This window comes from Candoia aspera, chromosome 4, assembly GCF_035149785.1.
Source record: "Candoia aspera isolate rCanAsp1 chromosome 4, rCanAsp1.hap2, whole genome shotgun sequence".
NCBI lineage: Eukaryota > Metazoa > Chordata > Lepidosauria > Squamata > Boidae > Candoia > Candoia aspera.
Genome location: NC_086156.1, coordinates 91818845 through 91839552, shown reverse-complemented (window position 1 = coordinate 91839552; position 20708 = coordinate 91818845). Strand labels below are relative to the sequence as shown.

General features: G+C 37.9%; 2 protein-coding genes across 2 annotated transcripts; both read left to right on the top strand.

The window, feature by feature from the left end:
- Positions 1 to 8925: 8925 nt before the first annotated feature.
- On the top strand, positions 8926 to 9852 carry LOC134497332 (olfactory receptor 14A16-like). The gene has a single exon (XM_063302998.1). The coding sequence runs from the start codon at positions 8938 to 8940 to the stop codon at positions 9850 to 9852; it is 915 nt and encodes a 304-aa protein (XP_063159068.1). The 5' UTR covers positions 8926 to 8937.
- Positions 9853 to 19793: 9941 nt separating this feature from the next.
- Positions 19794 to 20708, top strand: LOC134497331 (olfactory receptor 14A16-like). The gene has a single exon (XM_063302997.1). It carries the CDS (start codon positions 19794 to 19796, stop codon positions 20706 to 20708), a length of 915 nt encoding a protein of 304 aa, XP_063159067.1.

Sequence of the window (20708 nt, the reverse complement as noted above, 5' to 3'; positions counted from 1 at the left end):
GACTCTCGCCACCAGCGCTCCACTTTGCAGTACCTCGTTCGTTGGAAACATTTCCCTCATCCTGAATGGGTCGCTGCTCCTGACGTACTCTCGCCTCGCCTAGTAGCCCAATTTCACTCTGCCTATCCTGACAAACCTGCTCCATAGCATTCTTCTGGAGAGGGGGCAATATGTCATGTTACCCATTTCAGTGTTCTGTTAACATTGTAACATTTCACATGTCATCTTCTGTTCCGTGTTACTTCGCCCATCCAGGCTTTTTCCATTCCTCCGCCCTTCGTTGTTTTGAGGGCTTGGAATGTATGTTTGGGTTTGCGCTCCTGCTCAAGGTTACTTTCCCAGGCGCGTCTAACGGTTCCTAGCACCTGGGAAGGGGTGCACACTGACGAGGGATTGGGGCGGAACTTGCTCACAGGCAATGCTTTTAAGTTTGTATTTGGCGCGCTTTTGCTCATTCTCAGCTTTCTCTGTATTTGCATACTATTCCCTTTAATAAATCAGTTATCTTTAAGCCCGAGCTTGTGAGACTGAGTATTTGGGATTAGGCAACCATTACAAGAAATGAGTTGTGTAAGCTACATCTGGTTTATGTAATTCCGATGAGACATCAGCAATTTACATTGTCTTAGAGTTAACCATTATAACAACTGGATCATTTCTGATAATGAAAATAAAAGTTCTTGGGGGGGGTGCTGGGGTGGTTAAAACAAAATGACAGCTTTTGTGAGTGTTCTTTTGATTTCCAGCCACAATTCAGTATGGATATTGACATGACATTACCAGACTGTGCATATTCCAGCACCATAGCATCAGTCCAGCTGATTGCTGGCTTCTTTTGTTATTTTGAGAAAGGGAAAGGAATGCAACTGCTATTTCCAGTTGTGTATCTGAGTTTATTGTCAAATTAACATTTTAAATTGAGACTAGACTATGAAGTTGCTTGTAGCACCTATCATCAGGATGGTTAGTGGGGATGTCAAAAAAATCAAGATGGCAGTTATGACTCTGATGGAAACCACACCTCTGTTTTGCATGTGTCATGTGCATATACAAATTGCCAAGGCTTTGATCACAAGGTTGTGACATTTTTGACCATGACCTCCTGCCTAAATGTCCTTGTTTACTATGAAGGATACCCATATGTGCTAATGAAATGTGGCTGCAGTTTAAGTAATATAGTTTTATTTCTAGAAGATATATACGCTATATGATCTTTCCTTGCCAATCTTTTGCCCCCCAAATTTGTCTTTCATATTCCACATTTCTACTTTCCCAAGGAACAAAGCAACTTGGAGGTGGTTTATTTAAAAAACCAATGGCTGGGAAGAAATGGGTAAATAGATTGTCTACCTATCATTGCCTATAGAGAATGGAGAAGGGAAAAGGATAATAATCCTATTAGAAATAAGGGATAATAATTTGAAAATTATTCCAAACCACACTTATTTTTCATCTATGCTTTTTTTCCCAAAGATCAGAGCGGGGATTAGAGCAAGGACCAAAAAGTGATCACCTTCATTGGCCTTGAACATCCTTTGCCAGGATAGCTTCTTACATTAAGCATCCCCTCAACCTCTTCTCCACAAAAGACATCTTGTATCTGCTTAAAGTTTGCACATATACAAGTAATTCCTCTAATTAAAATTTAACAGAAGGTAAGTCAGTGAGTCATTCTGATAAATGGAATACACTTAATTAATCTGCATAACATATATTTCATGACATTATTTAATGCTTTTCCCTCCCCCCCCCTTTTTTTTTTTGTTTGATCTCAGATGGTGGTACCTTTTGGCATCCCTCCCATCACCTCTTCAGCCTATGATCACTATTGTTAATTCCCAAGAATGGTGCATCAGATATGCAGTTTCTGATCCTTATTTCTTCTTAAAATGGTACAGTGTGCTAACAGCATCTTATTCCAGGGACAGTGTTCCTTTCTACAAGGTGACCTTAACAAAAAAAATTTCCATATAAAATGCTTCTGAGACATTTTATCCCTTTCCTTGACAGACTGTGTAAAAGAAAAAAAAAATGATCTATTGTCGGGCTGGAATGAAGAGATGACAACTGATTTCTTCAAATAACTTTTATTTATTTTATAATTTATGTTTGAAATTCTTTCAGCTACCTCTGATTAGCTGAAATTTATTAAACTCTTTTTGTGCACTGCTCTTTTTTAAAAATTTAAAACAGATTTGTATTTTCAGAAAGGATAATATGGATAAATTGATGGATAATTATGGAAGTTATACAGTGAATGCTCTGTGGCAGAGTGCTGGAAAGTGTTTGGCCCGAGAGATCAGAAAAAACACACACCAGGCATTTCTATAAAAATAAGTGTATTTACAGAAAGTATAAAATATAAGCAGTTTCCATATCCAGATTTGGATAGGCACAAAAGCTTCTTACATAAATATATTTACAGCCTCAAGCATTCACACACGCAGAGCTGGGAGAGCTGCTGCTCCTGTTGGGCTAAACAGAAACCTAAAAACTTTCTGGTGGTAAGCTTCCCCAAGCAATGAGCAATTTTAGCTTATTTGGTAATCCTTTTCACACCCCAACCTGAGGACAATTAAGTCTGGCCTTCTCACCCTGCCAGAGTGATTTGTTACAATGGTAACCTTACTCCTTGATAACAATGTGAAATACCAACATGCTCAAGGTAACTTTAGTAAAAGATTCCAAGCAGACAATATTGATTTATTTCATGATCATAAAAAAGAAGTCAAAATTTTGGAGCTTAATCCCCAAATCTCCACTATATTACTATTTATAAATCTTTTAAAAAGGAAAAAAAAAGACACTAAAAATAATATAGGTAAATAATGATTTCTGATTTGCCCATTTTGTAGTTCTCCAATCAATTTTCAGTACAAATTGGCATGAATTTTAGAAACCATACTCCGTGTTTGTATTTACCTCGCTGTTTAACATATAATATACATGGAAGCCATTCTTGCTTAAACTGAGTTAAACTTTTGTTATGGATATATACTGTTATTTTCACCATTGCTGCATATTCTCCAAGTTTAAGTTCCTAATCAGATACTGTCTGCCCTGTCTTTTGTGTAAGCATGTATCTTGATAAATTATGTTTTTTTTTTATTAATATGGATTTATACCTAGTTAAAAGTTTCATTTTGATCCTTAAGATTTACTGAATGGTACTGTATATGTCTTTCCAAAACATATACAGGGCAGATTTTAGTTTTTTTGTTGTTTATTTGTTTAGTCACTTCCGACTCTTCGTGACTTCATGGACCAGCCCACGCCAGAGCTTCCTGTCGGTCGTCAACACCCCCAGCTCCCCCAGGCACGAGTCCGCCACCTCTAGAATATCATCCATCCACCTTGCCCTTGGTCGGCCCCTCTTCCTTTTGCCCTCCACTCTCCCTAGCATCAGCATCTTCTCCAGGGTTTCCTGTCTTCTCATTATGTGGCCAGAGTATTTCAGTTTTGCCTTTAATATAATTCACTCAAGTGAGCAGTCTGGCTTGATTTCCTGGAGGATGGACTGGTTTGATCTTCTTGCAGTCCAAGGCACTTGCAGAATTTTCCTCCAAATCACAATTCAAAAGCATCGATCTTCCTTCTCTCAGCCTTCCTTATGGTCCAGCTCTCGGAGCCATATGTTACTACAGGGAACACCATTGCTTTAACTATGCGGGCCTTTGTTGTCAGTGTGATGTCTCTGCTCTTAACTATTTGATCGAGATTTGTCATTGTTCTTCTCCCAAGGATTAAGCGTCTTCTGATTTCCTGACTGCAGTCAACATCTGCAGTAATCTTCGCACCTAGAAATACAAAGACTTTCACTGCTTCTACATTTTCTCCCTCTATTTGCCAGTTATCAATCAAGCTGGTTGCCATAATCTTGGTTTTTTTGAGGTTTAGCTGCAAGCCACCTTTTGCACTTTCTTCTTCCACCTTCATCATAAGGCTCCTCAGTTCCTCTTCGCTTTCAGCCATCAAAGTGGTATCATCTGCATATCTGAGATTGTTAATGTTTCTTCCAGCAATTTTAACTCCAGCCTTGGATTCCTCAAGCCCAGCATGTTGCATGATGTGTTCTGCATACAAGTTGAATAGGTAGGGTGAGAGTATACAGCCCTGCCATACTCCTTTCCCAAACTTAAACAAGTCCATTTTTCGGTCGTCTCTTCTTACTGTTGCTACTTGGTCGTTATACAGATTCTTCAGGAGGCATACAAGATGATTTTGTATCCTCATAGCGCTAAGAACTTGCCACAATTTGTTATGGTCCACACAGTCAAAGGCTTTAGAATAGTCAATAAAACAGAAATAGATGTTTATCTGAAACTCCCTGGCTTTTTCCATTATCCATCGGATATTGGCCATTTGGTCCTGAGTTCCTCTGCCTTTTCTAAACCCAGCTTGTACATCTGGCAATTCTCACTCCATGAATTGCTGAAGTCTACCTTGCAGGACCTTGAGCATTACCTTACTGGCATGTGAAATGAGTGCCAATGTTTGATAGTTTGAACATTCTTTAGTGTTTCCCTTTGTTGATATGGGGATATAAGTTGATTTTTTCCAATCGGATGGCCATTCTTGTGTTTTCCAAATTTGCTGGCATATAGCATGCATTACCTTGACAGCATCATCTTGCAAGATTTTGAACAGTTCAGCTGGGATGCCGTCATCTCCTGCTGCCTTGTTATTAGCAATGCTTCTTAAGGCCCATTCAACCTCACTCTTCAGGATGTCTGGCTCTAACTCAGTGACCAAAACATCAAAACTATCAACGATATTGTTATCCTTCCTATACAGGTCTTCTGTATATTCTTGCCACATTTTCTTGATCTCTTCTTCTTCTGTTAGGTCCTTCCCATCTTTGTTTATGATCATACTCATTTTTGCCTGGAATTTACCTCCAATGTTTCTAATTTTCTAGAAGAGGTCTCTTGTCCTTCCTATGCTATTGTCTTCTTCTACTTCCACGCATTGCTTGTTTAAAAATAATTCCTTATCTCTTCTGGCTAACCTCTGGAATTTTGCATTTAATTGGGCATATCTCCCCCTATCACTGTTGCCTTTTGCTTTCCTTCTTTCTTGGGCTAGTTCTAGTGTCTCAGCACAGCCACTTTGACTTCTTGGTTTTCTCTGTCTTTGGGATGTATTTTGTTGCCGCCTCCTGAACAATGTTGCGAACATCTGTCCATAGTTCTTCCGGGACCCTATCAACTAAGTACAGTCCCTTAAATCTATTCTTCACCTCCACTGCATATTCCTTAGGAATATTAGTGAGCTCATATCTCGCTGATCTGTGGGTCTTCCCTAATCTCTTTAGTCTGATCCTAAATTGTGCAAGAAGAAGTTCATGATCTGAACTACAGTCAGCTACAGGTCTTGTTTTTACCGACTGTATAGATGTCCACCACCTTTGGCTACAAAGGATGTAGTCAATCTGATTTCAGTGTTGTCCATCTCATGAAGTCCATGTATAAAGCTGTCTCTTTGGTTGTTGGAAGAGAGTGTTTGTTATGCGGAGTGAGTTGTCTTGGCAAAATTCTATCAGCCTATGTCCTGCTTCGTTTTGTTCTCCCAGGCCATGCTTACCTGTAATCCCATGTGTCATTTGACTGCCCACCTTAGCATTCCAATCTCCCGTGATGAAAATAACATCTCTTTTAGGCTTGTTGTCCAGTAGGTGCAGCAGATCCTCAGAGAACTTCTCTACTTCAGCTTCTTCAGCATCTGTGGTTGGGGCATATATTTGGATCACTGTGATGTTAGATGGCTTGCCCTGAGTTCATATTTAGATCATTCTATCATTTTTTGGATAGTATCCAAGCACTGCTTTAGCCACTTTACTATTAATTATGAAGGCTACTCCATTTCTTCTGTGATCCTCCTGTCCAGAATTGTAGATCTGGTGGTCATTTGATGTGAAGTGGCCCATTCCAGTCCATTTCAGTTCACTGATCCCCAAAATGCCTATCTTTAATCTTGACATCTCACCAATAACCACATCCAATTTGCCCTGGCCCATAGATCTTACATTGCAGGTTCCAATGGTGTGTTGATCCTTAGAACATCAGATTCACCGTTCACCACCAGCACCCTCGGCCGCTAGCCGTCCTTTCGGCTTTGAGCATGCTGCATTATTATGTCTGGGGCTAGTTGAACTCATCCTCTGTTCGTCCCCAGTAGCATTTTGACCATCTTCCGACCTGGGTGTCTCATCTTCCCATGGTATACCGATATATGTTGGTTGTACTGATCCGTTTAGTTTTCACGGCAAGAATACTGGGGTGGGTTGCCATTACCTTCCCCTGGGATCACATTTAGTCTGACCTCTCTGTCATGACCTTCCCGTCTTGGGTGGCCCTTCACGGTTTAGCTCATGGCATCATTGAGGTGCTCAAGCTCCAGCACCACGAGAAGGTAACGATCCTTTGCTGAAGAGATTTTAGTTTTGATAGACTTATTATTGTCTTCATTAAACAATGAGATGCACAGACTGAGACTGTATGTAGAAGTCTCATCAGTGAATACATCTTAGAATATATTTTCTTTGTTGGCATCTAATTCGAATCTTAACTAAATATAAAACGTGCTAAAAATGAGGTAAGAAGGATTTTTACATTTTTCAGAAATTTGTACCCCCCCATCACAACACTGAATCAGAATAAGAAGCATTTATCATGGGGAATTTCTATATGCATTCTAACCGACACCATAATGTCATATTGAAAATAGTCGTATCTCTCCCAGATGATGTTTATAGGGGTTAAAAATAGAAGGTTTTTCACTTTGCAGGAATTTAAACTCCCCAAATTTCATGCAGGTATTGATTTGATGAACTGTTAATAAGAAGGTGAATTAATATCACCAAAGACATTTCTAGATCTATGTATAAACAAGAAATAATGGATACTGACATATCTGAAAATGCTGTTGTGATTTTTTTTTATTTATTTTTTTCTGAATTTTGCTAGGTGAAATAGAGGGGAAAGAGAATTCCACATGAAGAAACCTGTTCTAGAACAAGCTTCAGGCCAATCTTCTCATCCGGTCCATATTTCACCTCCCACAGTTTGGTCTGCTGGTATGATTGAAGCCCCAATTTTGTTAACATCATTCTGAGCTACTATTTTGCAATGTGATAGCTGCTACTGGAGCATTCTTTGGCAGCTATAGAGTTTTTAATTGCTCATTATGTTAGTAAGCAAACAGAAGTAAGTTTTATTTTGGTGCACAAGACTCCTGAGGGAAACAAAACAGATCTTAATAAACTTTCCAAATAGTGACCTCTTCAACTGCAGATAGATGTTCCACTACATGAAAATTAGTGGGACAGCAGTTTTCTTAGTGGAGAGAGATTTAACCATCTTAAAATCATATAACAGAAGAAAAAAACCAATGGAGAAAAATAGTAAGTCAGTTCTAAATTGAATGTTTAACCAAAAAGGCATTTTCCTCTTTTCTGGGGCAAATAGGTCTTTATTGAAATACATCTGACTTGTTATATCTCTCACTTGTCTTGATAACTTTTCTGCTGGGAAGAGAATTTAATCAAATAATTACATAAGGTAGTATCATATAATGGAATAAGAAGATTAGCTATTTTGGGAGAGACCACAAAAGTTTTTTTAACATTAACTTTCAGAAATCTGGACCTCAGACAGTGGATTTAAAGGTATTATGATTCAGAATAATGAACAATAATTTGAAGAGAATTGAATGAATTATACATTTAACATGTTGGTACCATTTCCACATGGTGATTATAAAGAATAAAAGACAGTTATGATTTGAAGAAATTTAGACCAAACCTTCATGCATGAAAAAGAATATTGAAATGAAAATAACTGAGCGGGTGAACTGATAACTAAAAGATACATTGGCATCAGGAAAGTCATGTTTTTAAATGTCTAAGTATTACTGTTGAAAAGGTGGGTATTTGGCATTCTATATTGTTCAAAGAAAAACTGAGATATCGATGTTCATTGGCTGTATCACATTTTCTGGCCAAAGGATTGCTTTAGATGAGAGACTGCTTTTTCAAACTGAGCTATCACATTCCTTCGGATTGTTCAAAAAGGGGATTTATTAGTTTAATCTGTTTATGTCTGATTTCTTTAGATTAAAAAAAATGTTTCATAGTGGAATAATCTTGGATAATAACACCTAGTGAATATCAAAATAAGACTTATGTTGTAAGTCAAGTTCTAGCCTTGCTTCTTTTAACTATATAACATTAACTGCAAGTTTAGGAATCTAGTATTTATGTATTAATTTAAAGGCTCATTATGCTACTTTTTTAGACAAAACACTGCTAGGGCAACTGAGAAAAAACATTTCCATCTGACTGTCACATCACACACACACACACACACACACACACACACAAGTACAATGGGACAGTTTCTGCCCTCAAGATTTCCAAGTAGATATATATAACAATATATATTTATATAAATTTTCTAGATTTACATTGCCTTCCCTCTAGAAGCACAAAGCACCATTATAGACGACATCCTCCAATTTCAACACTACCAGAATCCTGTACAAGTGGTGAGAGATTGTGTTTGTCCAAATATACCCATTAATCTTCTGTGGTTGAAAAATGAATTGAATAGGGTTTTTCTAATCTTAGGCAATCCTTTTGATCAGTACATGGAGTAAAGGAACTGGGAGAAGGAAGGAAGGAGAAATGAGTGGTTTGTGGTTGGTTCTTTAGTACAGAATGATAGAAATTGACAGATTTGTGCTTTAATACTGTATATGCCCATCCTACATCTGTTTTTCCATGGACTGGTGCTCTGTTCATTCTGTCAATGCTTTACTTTTCTTTTTGTTTTCTTGTCTCACCACATATCAAAATGGCACTTCCCAAATTTCATCTAATTGCATCTTCCTCCTCTGTTTCCTTGCAGTTATGCCGTGCAGCTTTGTCATAAATGAGACATGGATAACCAAACCAGGATGCCTTACTTTCTGCTCCTGAGATTCTCAGAAAGTCAGCAACTGCAACTGCTACATTTCTTCTTGTTCTTTGTATTATACCTGGCAATTACAACAGCAAATCTTCTGATAATCTGTGCAGTAGCTTTTGACCGGCATCTGCACAGACCCATGTACTTCTTTCTAATGAACTTGGCTCTGCAGGACCTGGGCTCTGTTTCTGTCATTGTTCCCAAATCCATGGTGAATTCCCTCATAGATACCAGACACATTTCTTACTTTGGTTGTGTTGCTCAAGTCTTCCTCTTTGTCTCCTTTCTGTGTTCTAATGTATCCCTCCTGACAGTCATGGCATACGATCGATATGTTGCCATATGCAATCCTCTGCACTACGAAATGGTGATGAACTGGAAAGCCTGCACCGAAATAATAATTCTGGTTTGGGTCACCAGTCTTCTCTATGGAATGTTGCACACCACTGGCACTTTTTCTATCAATTTTTGTTCTAATGTTGTCAACCAATTCTTCTGTGAAATTCCACAGTTGCTAAAGCTATCCTGCTCTGGCTTCAATCTAGTTGAAGTTGGAGTTCTTGTGGCCAGTGTCACTGCAGGACTAGGTTGTATATGTTTTATTACTGTATCTTATGCCATGATATTTAAGGCCGTGCAGAGAATCCCTTCTGAGAAAGGAAGGCAGAAAGCCTTATCAACTTGTATTCCCCACCTTTTAGTAGTGTCTATGTTTACATCAACAGGATGCTTTACCTATCTGAGACCTCCTTCTAACATCCCAACTTTTTTAGATTTTGGGTTGACTGTTCTTTATTCTCTTCTTCCACCCCTGTTCAATCCAATCATCTATAGTATGAGAAATACAGATATCAAATTTGTCCTTTCTAAACTGTGGAAATTCTGAAAATTGCTTTTAATGCTGCTTCTATTAGGTTCACCATAATTTTGCATGTTCCTGTCTTTTCCTTTCCTTGTCTGAATAAAGGAATCAGTTAGAAAGGGAGACATAGCTGGGATGGAGGCAAAGCCAAGAACTCAATCCAGTAAAATGGTAGAGTTCCAGAAGTCACCCAGCAAAAATCCTGCATCCCTAATTACTGTCAGTGCACTTTACAAATTCTAAGTGTGGATGTTTGGCAGTGTGATGACTACAGCACTCTATTACCATTAAATCCAATTCATACATAAATACAGTAGAAAACTTTTAATGGAAGAAGCATACAGAATGGGAAAAAAGTTGTGAATGAAAGTTCCTACGCTTTCTCTGACTTAAACAGCCCAATGATTTCATGATTACCCCCCCTCGCTCTGGTATGCAGCCCCCCTTTCCCTCAGTTCATGCCAGTCTCTTGCAGGTGTCTCCAATGGGGCAGCCAGTTGACCATGGGTATGAGAGATAGTCCAAAAACGATGTCTTCTCACTCCTAAATGTTCCCCCTCCCCTCTACCAACTCACAAGCCTCGACATGTGTTGACTTCATTCATGTGTGTGAGTCCAATCAGATGTTCTGGGAACATTTGATCTGGGAGCATGACAGGCAGCTTCTGTCATGCCACAGGCTGACAATTCCTGATCTTTAGGGAAGTGAGGATTAGGGTGTAAAGCTATGGTGGAAAACAACTGTGATGGCAAGGACATTTAAATCATTTGGTGTATTTTTCCTAGTGCTTTCCTGTATAAAGTGGCTTCCCCTCTAGTGCCTGTGCATAATATAGCTAGTTAAAGCTTTAGGTTTTCCAAAAGAAGACAGGTCTCTATAACTCTCCTCTCCTGAAATGGTCATTTGTTTACACACTTTGATCTTTTGCACCTTTGAGTCTTTTGTGACTCCTGGTGACTGCCTGGGCAAGTACCTGCAGTTGGTTTGCCACTGCCTCCTTCCCAGGGCAGAGAGAGAGGGACTGGCCCAAAGACACCCAACTAGCTTCCTGCCTTATGCAGGAATAAACTTGCAGACTCCCGGTTTCTAGCTGGATGCCTTAACCACTACATCCAACTAGTTCTCACACACTTTAGCTCAAGAGTATTATTTCTGTCTCTTAGAAGTGCTTTGGCAAAACCAGACAACTGGCAGGGTGGGCTGGATCGGTGAGCTGGTGCTATCTCACAAAATCTTTTGAAAACCACAAGAAATGAAAAGGCAAGAAGTGTAATTAGGATATTGTATAGTTGTAATATGCTAGATAAGCTTTCAGAAAATTCACAACTTGATCCAAATTGGAAGTGATAGCACCTGTTCCCTGGTCCAACACCTGGAGAAGGGAGGATAGACAGGTGTACACCAAAGATGATATCTTATTCAAATGTGCTTGAGAATTATTGAGTTTCACCCCAGCTACTGAAGTATAAAAGATGGAAGATTCACCAAATATTTTGGGGCTCAGTATAAGTGTCCTTGGGAAAAGTGCCATGTCCTTACTGAAATCATCTAGGAAGCAAAAGGACCTTTCTTTGAGGAGGGGGTGAGGGGATTTCAGCATAAGGGATATGAGATTTTTCTCCTATATTGATACTACTCTATTGAATGCTGCTGTCTTGTTTTGCTGCCTTCCTTACCGGTGGATATTTCTTGTCTATGTTAAACTCTGCAGTTCAAGTGATTCTTTTGCTCTGCTTTGCTCAACAAACCGTTTCAACTTTTACAACCGTATTTATGTGGGTATTGTTTTCTAATCTATGAACCCCCTATTCACATTTTCATCTAGCAAAAGTAATGACAACATAACCCTTAAAGCACTTTTCTGTTTGCAGTTCCATTTTGAGATGTCCATATGAGCCCTTGCCTTTTGCTGAAGGTATCAAGGATAAAGTAGAAATTAAATTTGCACAAATTTCTATATGAACATTTTCCCCCATGAATTCACAGGGTCCTTAAAGTCTTTAAAGATCTAACAGAAGAAGTACTATAGCTTGGGATATTGTAGAGATGGTTTGATATATCACACTAAATGATGATTAATGTTTTATTGTTGAATAAACTACAATTTGCTGGAATCTCAGAAGAAATTCATAAATCTTGGTTATAGAAACTATTAACTAGGTTCACAATAACATGCCAATCCCAAAACTAAAGAAACAATATGATATAGCAAGTTGTGTAAATAAGGACATAAGAGCTTACAAAGTAGCCCAAATCACAATTATTTTATTTATATTTTACTTTCAGAAGAAGAGTACTTGGCAGTGCTAATTCTGTACTAAGGTTTTCATGCCTTCACATTTTCCCAAGGCGGTAAAATGTTTTCCAAAACTAGGAAATACTGATTATTCCTTTCTTTGGAGAATGTTAGTTAGGGTATTGGATTGTGCACTTGGAAACAAGTCTGCTAATGCCCTGGAGATATCATTTTGTGGTTGTCCTGTGATTGATCGCTTTTCCAGTTGACACCAGGAAGAAAGAAGGCTGAAACAAGCTATTCTTTGTTCCTGATTTCTGCACACTTTTTGCTTGCCAGGCATGAGACATGAACTAGCAAGTCTTCCGCTTTGACATAGTTCATTGTTATAGGCTTTCACTTCCAGCGTGGTCCAGGCCTTACCACCAGAGGCTTAACATGGCAAACTTCCTTTGCTACTCTGTACCTGTATGGATTTTCCACTTTCTGCCTATATGCTTTTTTCTTCTTCTTTCATTATGGAATCTAAACATGCAAAGTATTCAGTTTCCTTTGGGTTAATCTTTCCCAGACTGGGGTGATTATTCCAAGGGAAAAGGAGGGAGAATGCATTAGATTCCAGCTCTCCAAATTCCATTTGGCATAGTCAGCTTCAACAGTTGTAAGATCTGAAGATCAATACATCTGAAGGATACCAGAATATGGAAAAGTAGAATAAAATTCCACCTACCTTTCTGTGAAACTTAGTTTAATTAGACAGGCAGTCATCTGGAAAGATAGTGAATGATTCTTCATGCATATTCAGAAGTAATTCTTCCTTTCAATGAAGATTGTAATCCCTACTGTTAATTCTGATTGAATTTAGCCTAGCCAAATCAGATGGAGGGCTGATAGCCAATAATGTTTTAAATTTGTGTTGATCCTTGTATTCCACCTGTTCTGCAAGATCAAAGAGGTCATAAAAGTAATGTAATCCAGCATTTCAAGCAGCAAAGTCAAAGGCAGGGCTTCATGGAGGTTAAATCAGATTCCAGTTTCAGGAGAGAATTAGATGTGCACTGAGATAGTGACAAGATAGCTTAGAAAAAATAGATTGAGCTATTTCTATATGCTTAAGTTGCAGTGATAACTAATGAATGGATAATAAATGTTGTTCTGAAAAGTTCTGTTGCTACTGGGAAATGGTTTTTGCTATTATGGTTAACAAAATGATAACTGTGTTTAAGAGTCAAGGAAACCCAGCTTCTCGGAATTCTTCCCAAGACAATGTGTATGGCTGAAGCAACTGATTTTAAAAATTCTCCCTATATATCTAAATCCTCCACTCACTATAGAGACCAATGAAAACTGCATTCCTTGAGTGACATGTCCAGAAACACCTCACTCTGTGAACAATCTCTTACTGGTAGTTTCTATCCTTTAAAAAGCAAAATTCCACTCTTCAAGCTAAAAACGCAAGGAGATTACTGGTACTTAATAATCAAATTCTTTGTAAGTATAGCATGTCCCATTAACAGTCAAAAGCTTATTTCTGCTTTGTTTAGTGCAAACTATTATTTATTAATTTAGATCAAGCATCACAACAAAGAATGGGAGGGCAAAATGGTCTGGTAAAAAAGAGAAAAATGGAAACATAAAATATGATGTAAAATGCTATATTACTTCTTTCCCAGATGATGAAAATAACACAATTTTTGTGTGTGTGACTTGTTGGCCTGCCGTGGGAGATTTTTCTCCAGAGGAATTTCAATACAGCTGGTTCTCTCAGATACCTTCAATTTCAGCTGAACTTGAAAACAAACTGTGCTCACTGTTCTGCCCCTGAAACCACATTCTCTAGACAACAGGTGGCCAATACATACCTACAACTCTCAAATTATCTATTTATTTAAATATGTCTGGCTTGACTTTATATCAGGTTGACTTTTAGGCTTGACATCATTGAGAAGATATTACAATGAAATACAATCATAAGTTGATATAATAGAATACAAAAATATGTTATAGCTGGGATGATAGAAATGGGGGGATTTTTGCATTTTTCAGAAATTTGTACTCCCCTCCCCCCACCAAAAGAAATATTACAACTATGAATCAGAATAGAAGGCTTTTCACTTCGCAGGATTTTTAACTAGTTAAATGTCATGCAGAATATTAAAAGGGTATTGATTTTTTGAACTATTAACAAGTAGGTGAATTAGTATCTCCAAAGATATTTCTAGAGGTACAATATGTATTTCCAAGAAATAATGAATGTTGCTATTTCTGAAAACGCTGCTGCTATTGTAAAATTTTCGATTTAATTTTTTTGAGAATGTTGCTAGGTGAAATAGAAGTCCATGTGGTGCAACCTGTCCGATAACAAGCTTCAGGCAAGTCTTCTCACTGGATCCATATTTCACATCTCTCAGTTTGGACTGCTGGTATAACTGCAGCCCCAATTCTGTTAAAATCATTCTGAGATACTATTGTGCAATGGGATAGCTGCTACTGGAGCATTCTGAGGTAGCCATAGAGTTGCTAATTACTAATTATGTTAGTAAGCATACAGAAATCAGTTTTATTTTGGTGCACACAACTCTTGAGGGAAACAAAAAATAACATAATAAACATTTAGAATAGCAACCTCTTCAATTGCTGATAGATGTGTCTCATAAATGAAAATTAGTAGGACAGCATTTACTTAGTGGGGAGACAGTCTCAAAAGTATATAACAGAAGACAAAATTTATGGAGAAAAGAGGAAGATAGTTATCAATTGAATGTTTCACAGAAAAGGCATTTTCCTTTTTTCTGGGGCAAATGGGTGTTTATTGAAATATGTCTGACTTGTTATACTGTATCTCTGGCTTGTCTTGATAACTTTTTTCCCTGGGGAGAGAATTTAATCAAATCATTACTTAAGGTACTGTTCTGATACAATGGAATAAGAAGCTTGGCCATTTTGGGAGGGACAACAAAGGGTTTTTGAGATTATTTTTCAGAAATTTGGACCCCAGACAGAAGATTTGAAATTATAAATTGTATACGTTGTACCTCATTTTCTGGCCAAACACTCCTGGAGGGAATACAGGGACATATTTGATTGGAGACTGTTCCCCCCCCCCCCCCTTCATTTTGAGCTATCACATTCCTTCGGATTGTTGGAAAGGGGATTTATTAATTTATTCTGTTTATGTCTGATTTCTTTAGATTAAAAATGTTTTACAGTGGGTTAATCTATAATACCACCTAGTGAATATCAAAATAGGAGTTATGTTGTATGTCCTACCTTTTCTTCTTTTAATTGTATACCATCAAAATCATGTTCAGGAATCTAGTATTTATATATCAGTTTAAAGGTTTATTATGCTTTTTTAGCCAAAAAGCTGCTAGGGAAGGGAGAAAGATTTTTCCCATCTGACCATCACTTAAAACACACACACACAGACACGCACAGAAACACACTGTACAGTGGGGCAGTTTCTGCCCCCAAGATTTCTAAGTAAAAGACAGAGCAATTTATTTTTATATTTATTTGCTAGTTTTACATTGCCTTTCCTCTAGAAGCACCATACATAGGACATCCTCCAATTTGAAAATTAGTACATGAAGTAACAGAACTGGGAGGAGGAAAGAAGGAGAAATGTGAGGTTTGTTGTTGGTTCTTTAGTAGAGATGGATAGAAATTGACAGATTGTGCTCTAATACTGTACGTGCCCATCCTACTTATATTTTTTCCATGGTCTGGTTCTTTGTTCATTCTGTCCATGCTTTACTTTTCTTTTTGTTTTCTCTTCTCACCACATATCAAAAATGCCACTTCCCAGATTTTATCTAATTGCATCTCCCTCCTCTATTTCCTTGCAGTTATGCCATGCAGCTTTGTCATCAATGAAACATGGATAACCAAACCACAATGTCTTACTTTCTGCTATTCTCCGAAACTTGGCAACTGCAGCTGCTACATTTCTTCTTGTTCTTTGTGTTATTCCTGGCAATTACAACAGCAAATCTTCTCATTATTTGTGCAGTAGCTTTTGATGATCAACTACACAGCCCCATGTACTTCTTTCCAATGAATCTGGCTGTGCAGGACCTGGGCATTGCTTCAGTCATTGCCTCAAAATCCATGATAAATTCTCTCATGGACACAAGATATATCTCATACTTTGGTTGTGTTGCTCAGGTCTTTCTCTTTATTTCCTTTGAAGCTTCTAACTTCTCAATCCTCAGACTAAGCACTGCCCCCCTTAAGAACTCCAAATTCTCAGCAGAAAACCACCTGTAGATAACAACCCCTTCCTTCCCATAACATTCCAATAGAAAGGCGATTCCATTTATGGTTTGCAATAAAGTTGGTCCCTTTAATTTCTTCAAGTTGACTGCCCGGTCATCTGGCAATTCAGCAAAAGCCTCAATCTCCCTGTTAGTAGAGACATTTCTATCATTAAATTATTCAGTTTCGTCCACAACATCCCCAACCAGATGACAGATTTTAGAACTAATGTATTTTACAATGTCCCAAATATGTCGCATAATAACTTGACAAGAATCCAAAAGGATCTGTTTGAGGTCTCAATAGAACTCTGAGAAAGTCTGCTTGAAATCTCCCATGTCTCCTGGGTACTTAACCAGCAAAAGTAGAAGATAATAGAAAGTTTTCACAACATATTTATAGAAGTGAGAGTCTTGCAGCAGGCATTTTCCCAGAGATAGTAGCTACAGAAAGCTGAAGGTTCAAAACAGCAGATTCAACGCATAGGAAAATATTAAAATCTTTAAATGCAGTAAAAAAATAATAACAGAGACACAAATATTTACTTCCAGTCCTCCTTAAGGTTTGGATAGGAAACAAGTGGAAACTTAAAAAGATTTTTAAAAATAATAATCCCAAAAATAACAATAAGCACCAAGAGAGATCTCTTCTCCTTGCGGTAGAAAGCCTATCTTAAGGTACATAAACTTAAAAAAAATGGGTGATTTAGAAAAGGGGTAGCTGGTCTTAGGATCTCTTTAAGGCTGCAATGTGGCTTGGAAATGGTGGCATCCCAGACTCCCAGTGCTCTTACCAGATTAGCATGAACGCTGTTTGCGATGCTCTGGTTGCAAGTCAACTGTGCTGGAAGGCAGATAGGATAATTCTGAGCAATTTCTTTGTCCAGGAAAACACTCCAGGTCATCAGGAAAGACCTGCATCAGCCCAAAAGACTGCTGTGTTGACAGTTCTGCCCACAGAGCCCACGGACACAGCTTTTGAGACTGGCATGTCCCCACTGGAAGTCCAGGACAGCTTTTTTCAAACTTGGCAACTTTAACATGTGTGGACTTCAACTCACAGAATTCCCCAGCCAGGAGGCTCCCTGTTTTCTTCCACCTTTACCACACCCAAACCTGATTTATTTTTGTAAGCTTCGGAGATAAGTCCACTTCTTCCTGAAGTAGCTTTTCCATTTATTTATTTATTTCTGTGGATGCCCATCTCAAATTCATGACTCTGGGTGGTTAACAGTGTTGAAAGAAAATATAAAAGTAGAAAAAGCAAAAAAAAAAAAAAAACCCAAAAAACAGCAATGAGCAAAAATTGAAACAGGAGCCTCGGGTAAAAACAGACCCACCAATCACAAGTTCACATAGCCAATATACAGGCTGGAATTAGAATATTCCCAAATTCACTAGCTCATAATGGCTAATCACATCCATAAGAACTCAGGTGCTGATATATATATATATTATTTTTTTCTAGTTTTGATTGTATATTTTAGGTTATGTAATTGCCTCCTAAGGGAAACAAAATGATTAATAAGCTTGCTGATAATAAGGTGAACTTTTTCCACTGAAGACAGACCTGGACAATAGGCTGATTTCATCTACTACAGGACCAATATTTAAGAGTCTAAGATGCATCAGTTGGAAGATACAGTAATTTTATGAAGAAAAATAGTAAGTACAGCATAGTAAATATTTTGGACATTTGCCAGAAAACAATTCCCTCTTATTGAAATCAATTGGCATTTATTTAAATACACATTCCATGACTGTACATTAGTTTTGCTTCTATAATTTTCACACTGAGAAAGGGTTGTAATCAAATGATCCTATAGCCTAGTGCTCTACAAGCACAGACTATGTATTGGGAAGGGAGAGAACAAGGAGACATTTATTTTCAGACATTTGGACCTGAAAAGATAGATTAAAAGTATTATGAATCAGGAAAAGGAGAATCCCTGGGCAGCAGCTGTATATTCATCCTAAACAAGAATTCAAGTGATTACTAAACATGAAGGTATCTCTCCAGCATGCTGGCTGTACAGATTAGTAATAGAGATAGCTACAGTTTTCAGAAATTTAGAAATCAGTGTTCAATATTGAAGGAAAATTGATTCAGGAAACTGATCATTAGTAAGTGATTTAGCATGGTCAAACTCATCTTTAGGTTCATTTGCACATAAAAGATAAAGGATGGTGAATTTTTAAATTATTACTGGTGATAAAAACACTACACTGTTAAAAGGATGCTGATCTTGTGTTCATTTCATATTCAGTGAAAGAGATAATGTCTTTATTTGGTTGGGTTAGGGTTAGGGTTTAAAGTTTGTTGTTGTTTAACTAGGCATGTATATCAAAATATGTAACTGTGCAACTTACATTGAAAAGAGTTAGGGTTAGGGTTAGGGTTAGGGTTAGGGGCTTCTGAAAGGGAAATTGAATCCAAGTCCTGCTCAGGTAAGGAAATCACGTTAAAGTATCTTTGACAGATGGCGGTCCAGCCACTGCTTGAAACCATTGACTGAAAATGAAAATGAATCATTGTCATCCTTGGCAATCGGTCCTCATATCAAACTGCTCTTACTTTTGAAATCTTTTCTAAATGTTCAGTATAAGGGAATGTTAACTGGAGAATTTTGACCAGAATAAAAAACATCCTCTTTAGTTCTTATTTCTCTTGATGAAAATATGTTTTCTTCATGTACTGTGATGTTACCTACCACCTGGTGAAAATGAATTGGGAATTATCTTTTATTTTGTAAAATTCTAAAGTACCATTCATGTACTTTAATGTACTATTATATAGACAGTTGTCAACTAATATTTATTTTTTAAAGCATTAAGTTTTTTTTTTCAGCCACAAATTTACAGATTCTGACTCTCTGTGCTTGTTTCTGTGCGTCTGCCTCTGTTTCTCTGTGTTTGTGTGTTACATAAATTCAGGCAACTGGGAGTCTGTTCCCTCCAGCTTTGAAAGTAAATGACATGGTAATTTATTCTATTATTTCTCTGCTAGATTTGTATCCTGCTTTTCCTTCAGGAGTGCTCTCTATATGGGAGCCCTCTCTCCAATTTTCCATGACTGTATCAATCCTGTGGGAGTGGCAAGAGATACTTACTGGTCCAAAATCTCCAAGGAACTTCAGTGAAGATGGACTTGATGAGGTCTTCTGAGTCTAGGAAAAAATTCTAACCAGTGCAAAAAGGGAAAGAATGGAGTGGAAGGAGAAAAATGTTGTGGTTGATGGTTTGGTCTTTAGTCAATAATGGATTGAAATATATGGATACTGCTGTGATTGGACAGAGGAATTTACAGCATCCATTCTTTGAATTTTGTGATTCTTTTTTCATTCTTTGCATGTTCTCCCTTGGTTTTTACATTCTGTTCTCAGTTTGTATCAAGCTATAAGTTCACTGTTTTTATCTAATTGTATCTCCCACCTCAGTTTATAAATTAAATTAAATTAGTCATAGATTAAGCATGGATAATCAAACCACAGTGCCTTACTTTTTGCTCCTGGAATTCTCAAAAAATCGGCATCTGCAGCTCTTACATTTCTTCTTGTTCCTTGTGTTATATCTGGCAACCATAACAGCAAATCTTCTCATCATCTCTACAGTAGCTTTAGATAATCGACTGCATAGTCCCATGTACCTGTTTCTGATGAATTTGGCTTTGCAGGACCTGGGCTCAGTTTCTGTCATTGTCCCAAAATCTATGGTCAATTCCCTCATGGACACCAGGCAGATCTCTTACTTTGGTTGTGTGGCTCAAGTCTTCATCTTTACCTCCTTTGAAGTCTCTGATTTCTCAGTCCTCACAGCCATGGCATATGATCGATATGTTGCCATTTGCAATCCACTGCACTATGAGATGGTGATGAATTGGAAAGCCTGCACTGAAATAACAGTTTGGGTGTGGGTCATCAGTTTTCTTTGTGGGGTGCTGCATACCTGCAGTACCTTTTCAGTCTCTTTTTGTTCAAATGTGGTCAACCAGTTTTTCTGTGATATTCCACATTTGCTAAATCTATCCTGCTCCAGCTTCAATTCAGCTGAAGCTGGAGTTGTTGTGGTCAGTGTCATTGCAGCACTAGGTTGTTTTACTTTTATTATTGTATCTTATGGCCTGATCTTCAAGGCAGTCCTAGGAATCCCTTCTGAACAAGGAAGACAAAAAGCTTTGTCCACTTGTATTCCCCACCTTTTAGTGGTGTCTATGTTTTTATTAACTGGATGCTTTGCCTACCTGAGACCTTCCTCTAACTCCCCATCTTATTCAGAATTTGGGTTGACTGTTCTGTATTCCCTTCTTCCACCCCTGTTCAATCCAATCATCTATAGCATGAGAAATAAGAATATCAGATTTGTCCTTTCTAAACTGTGGAGAGTCTGA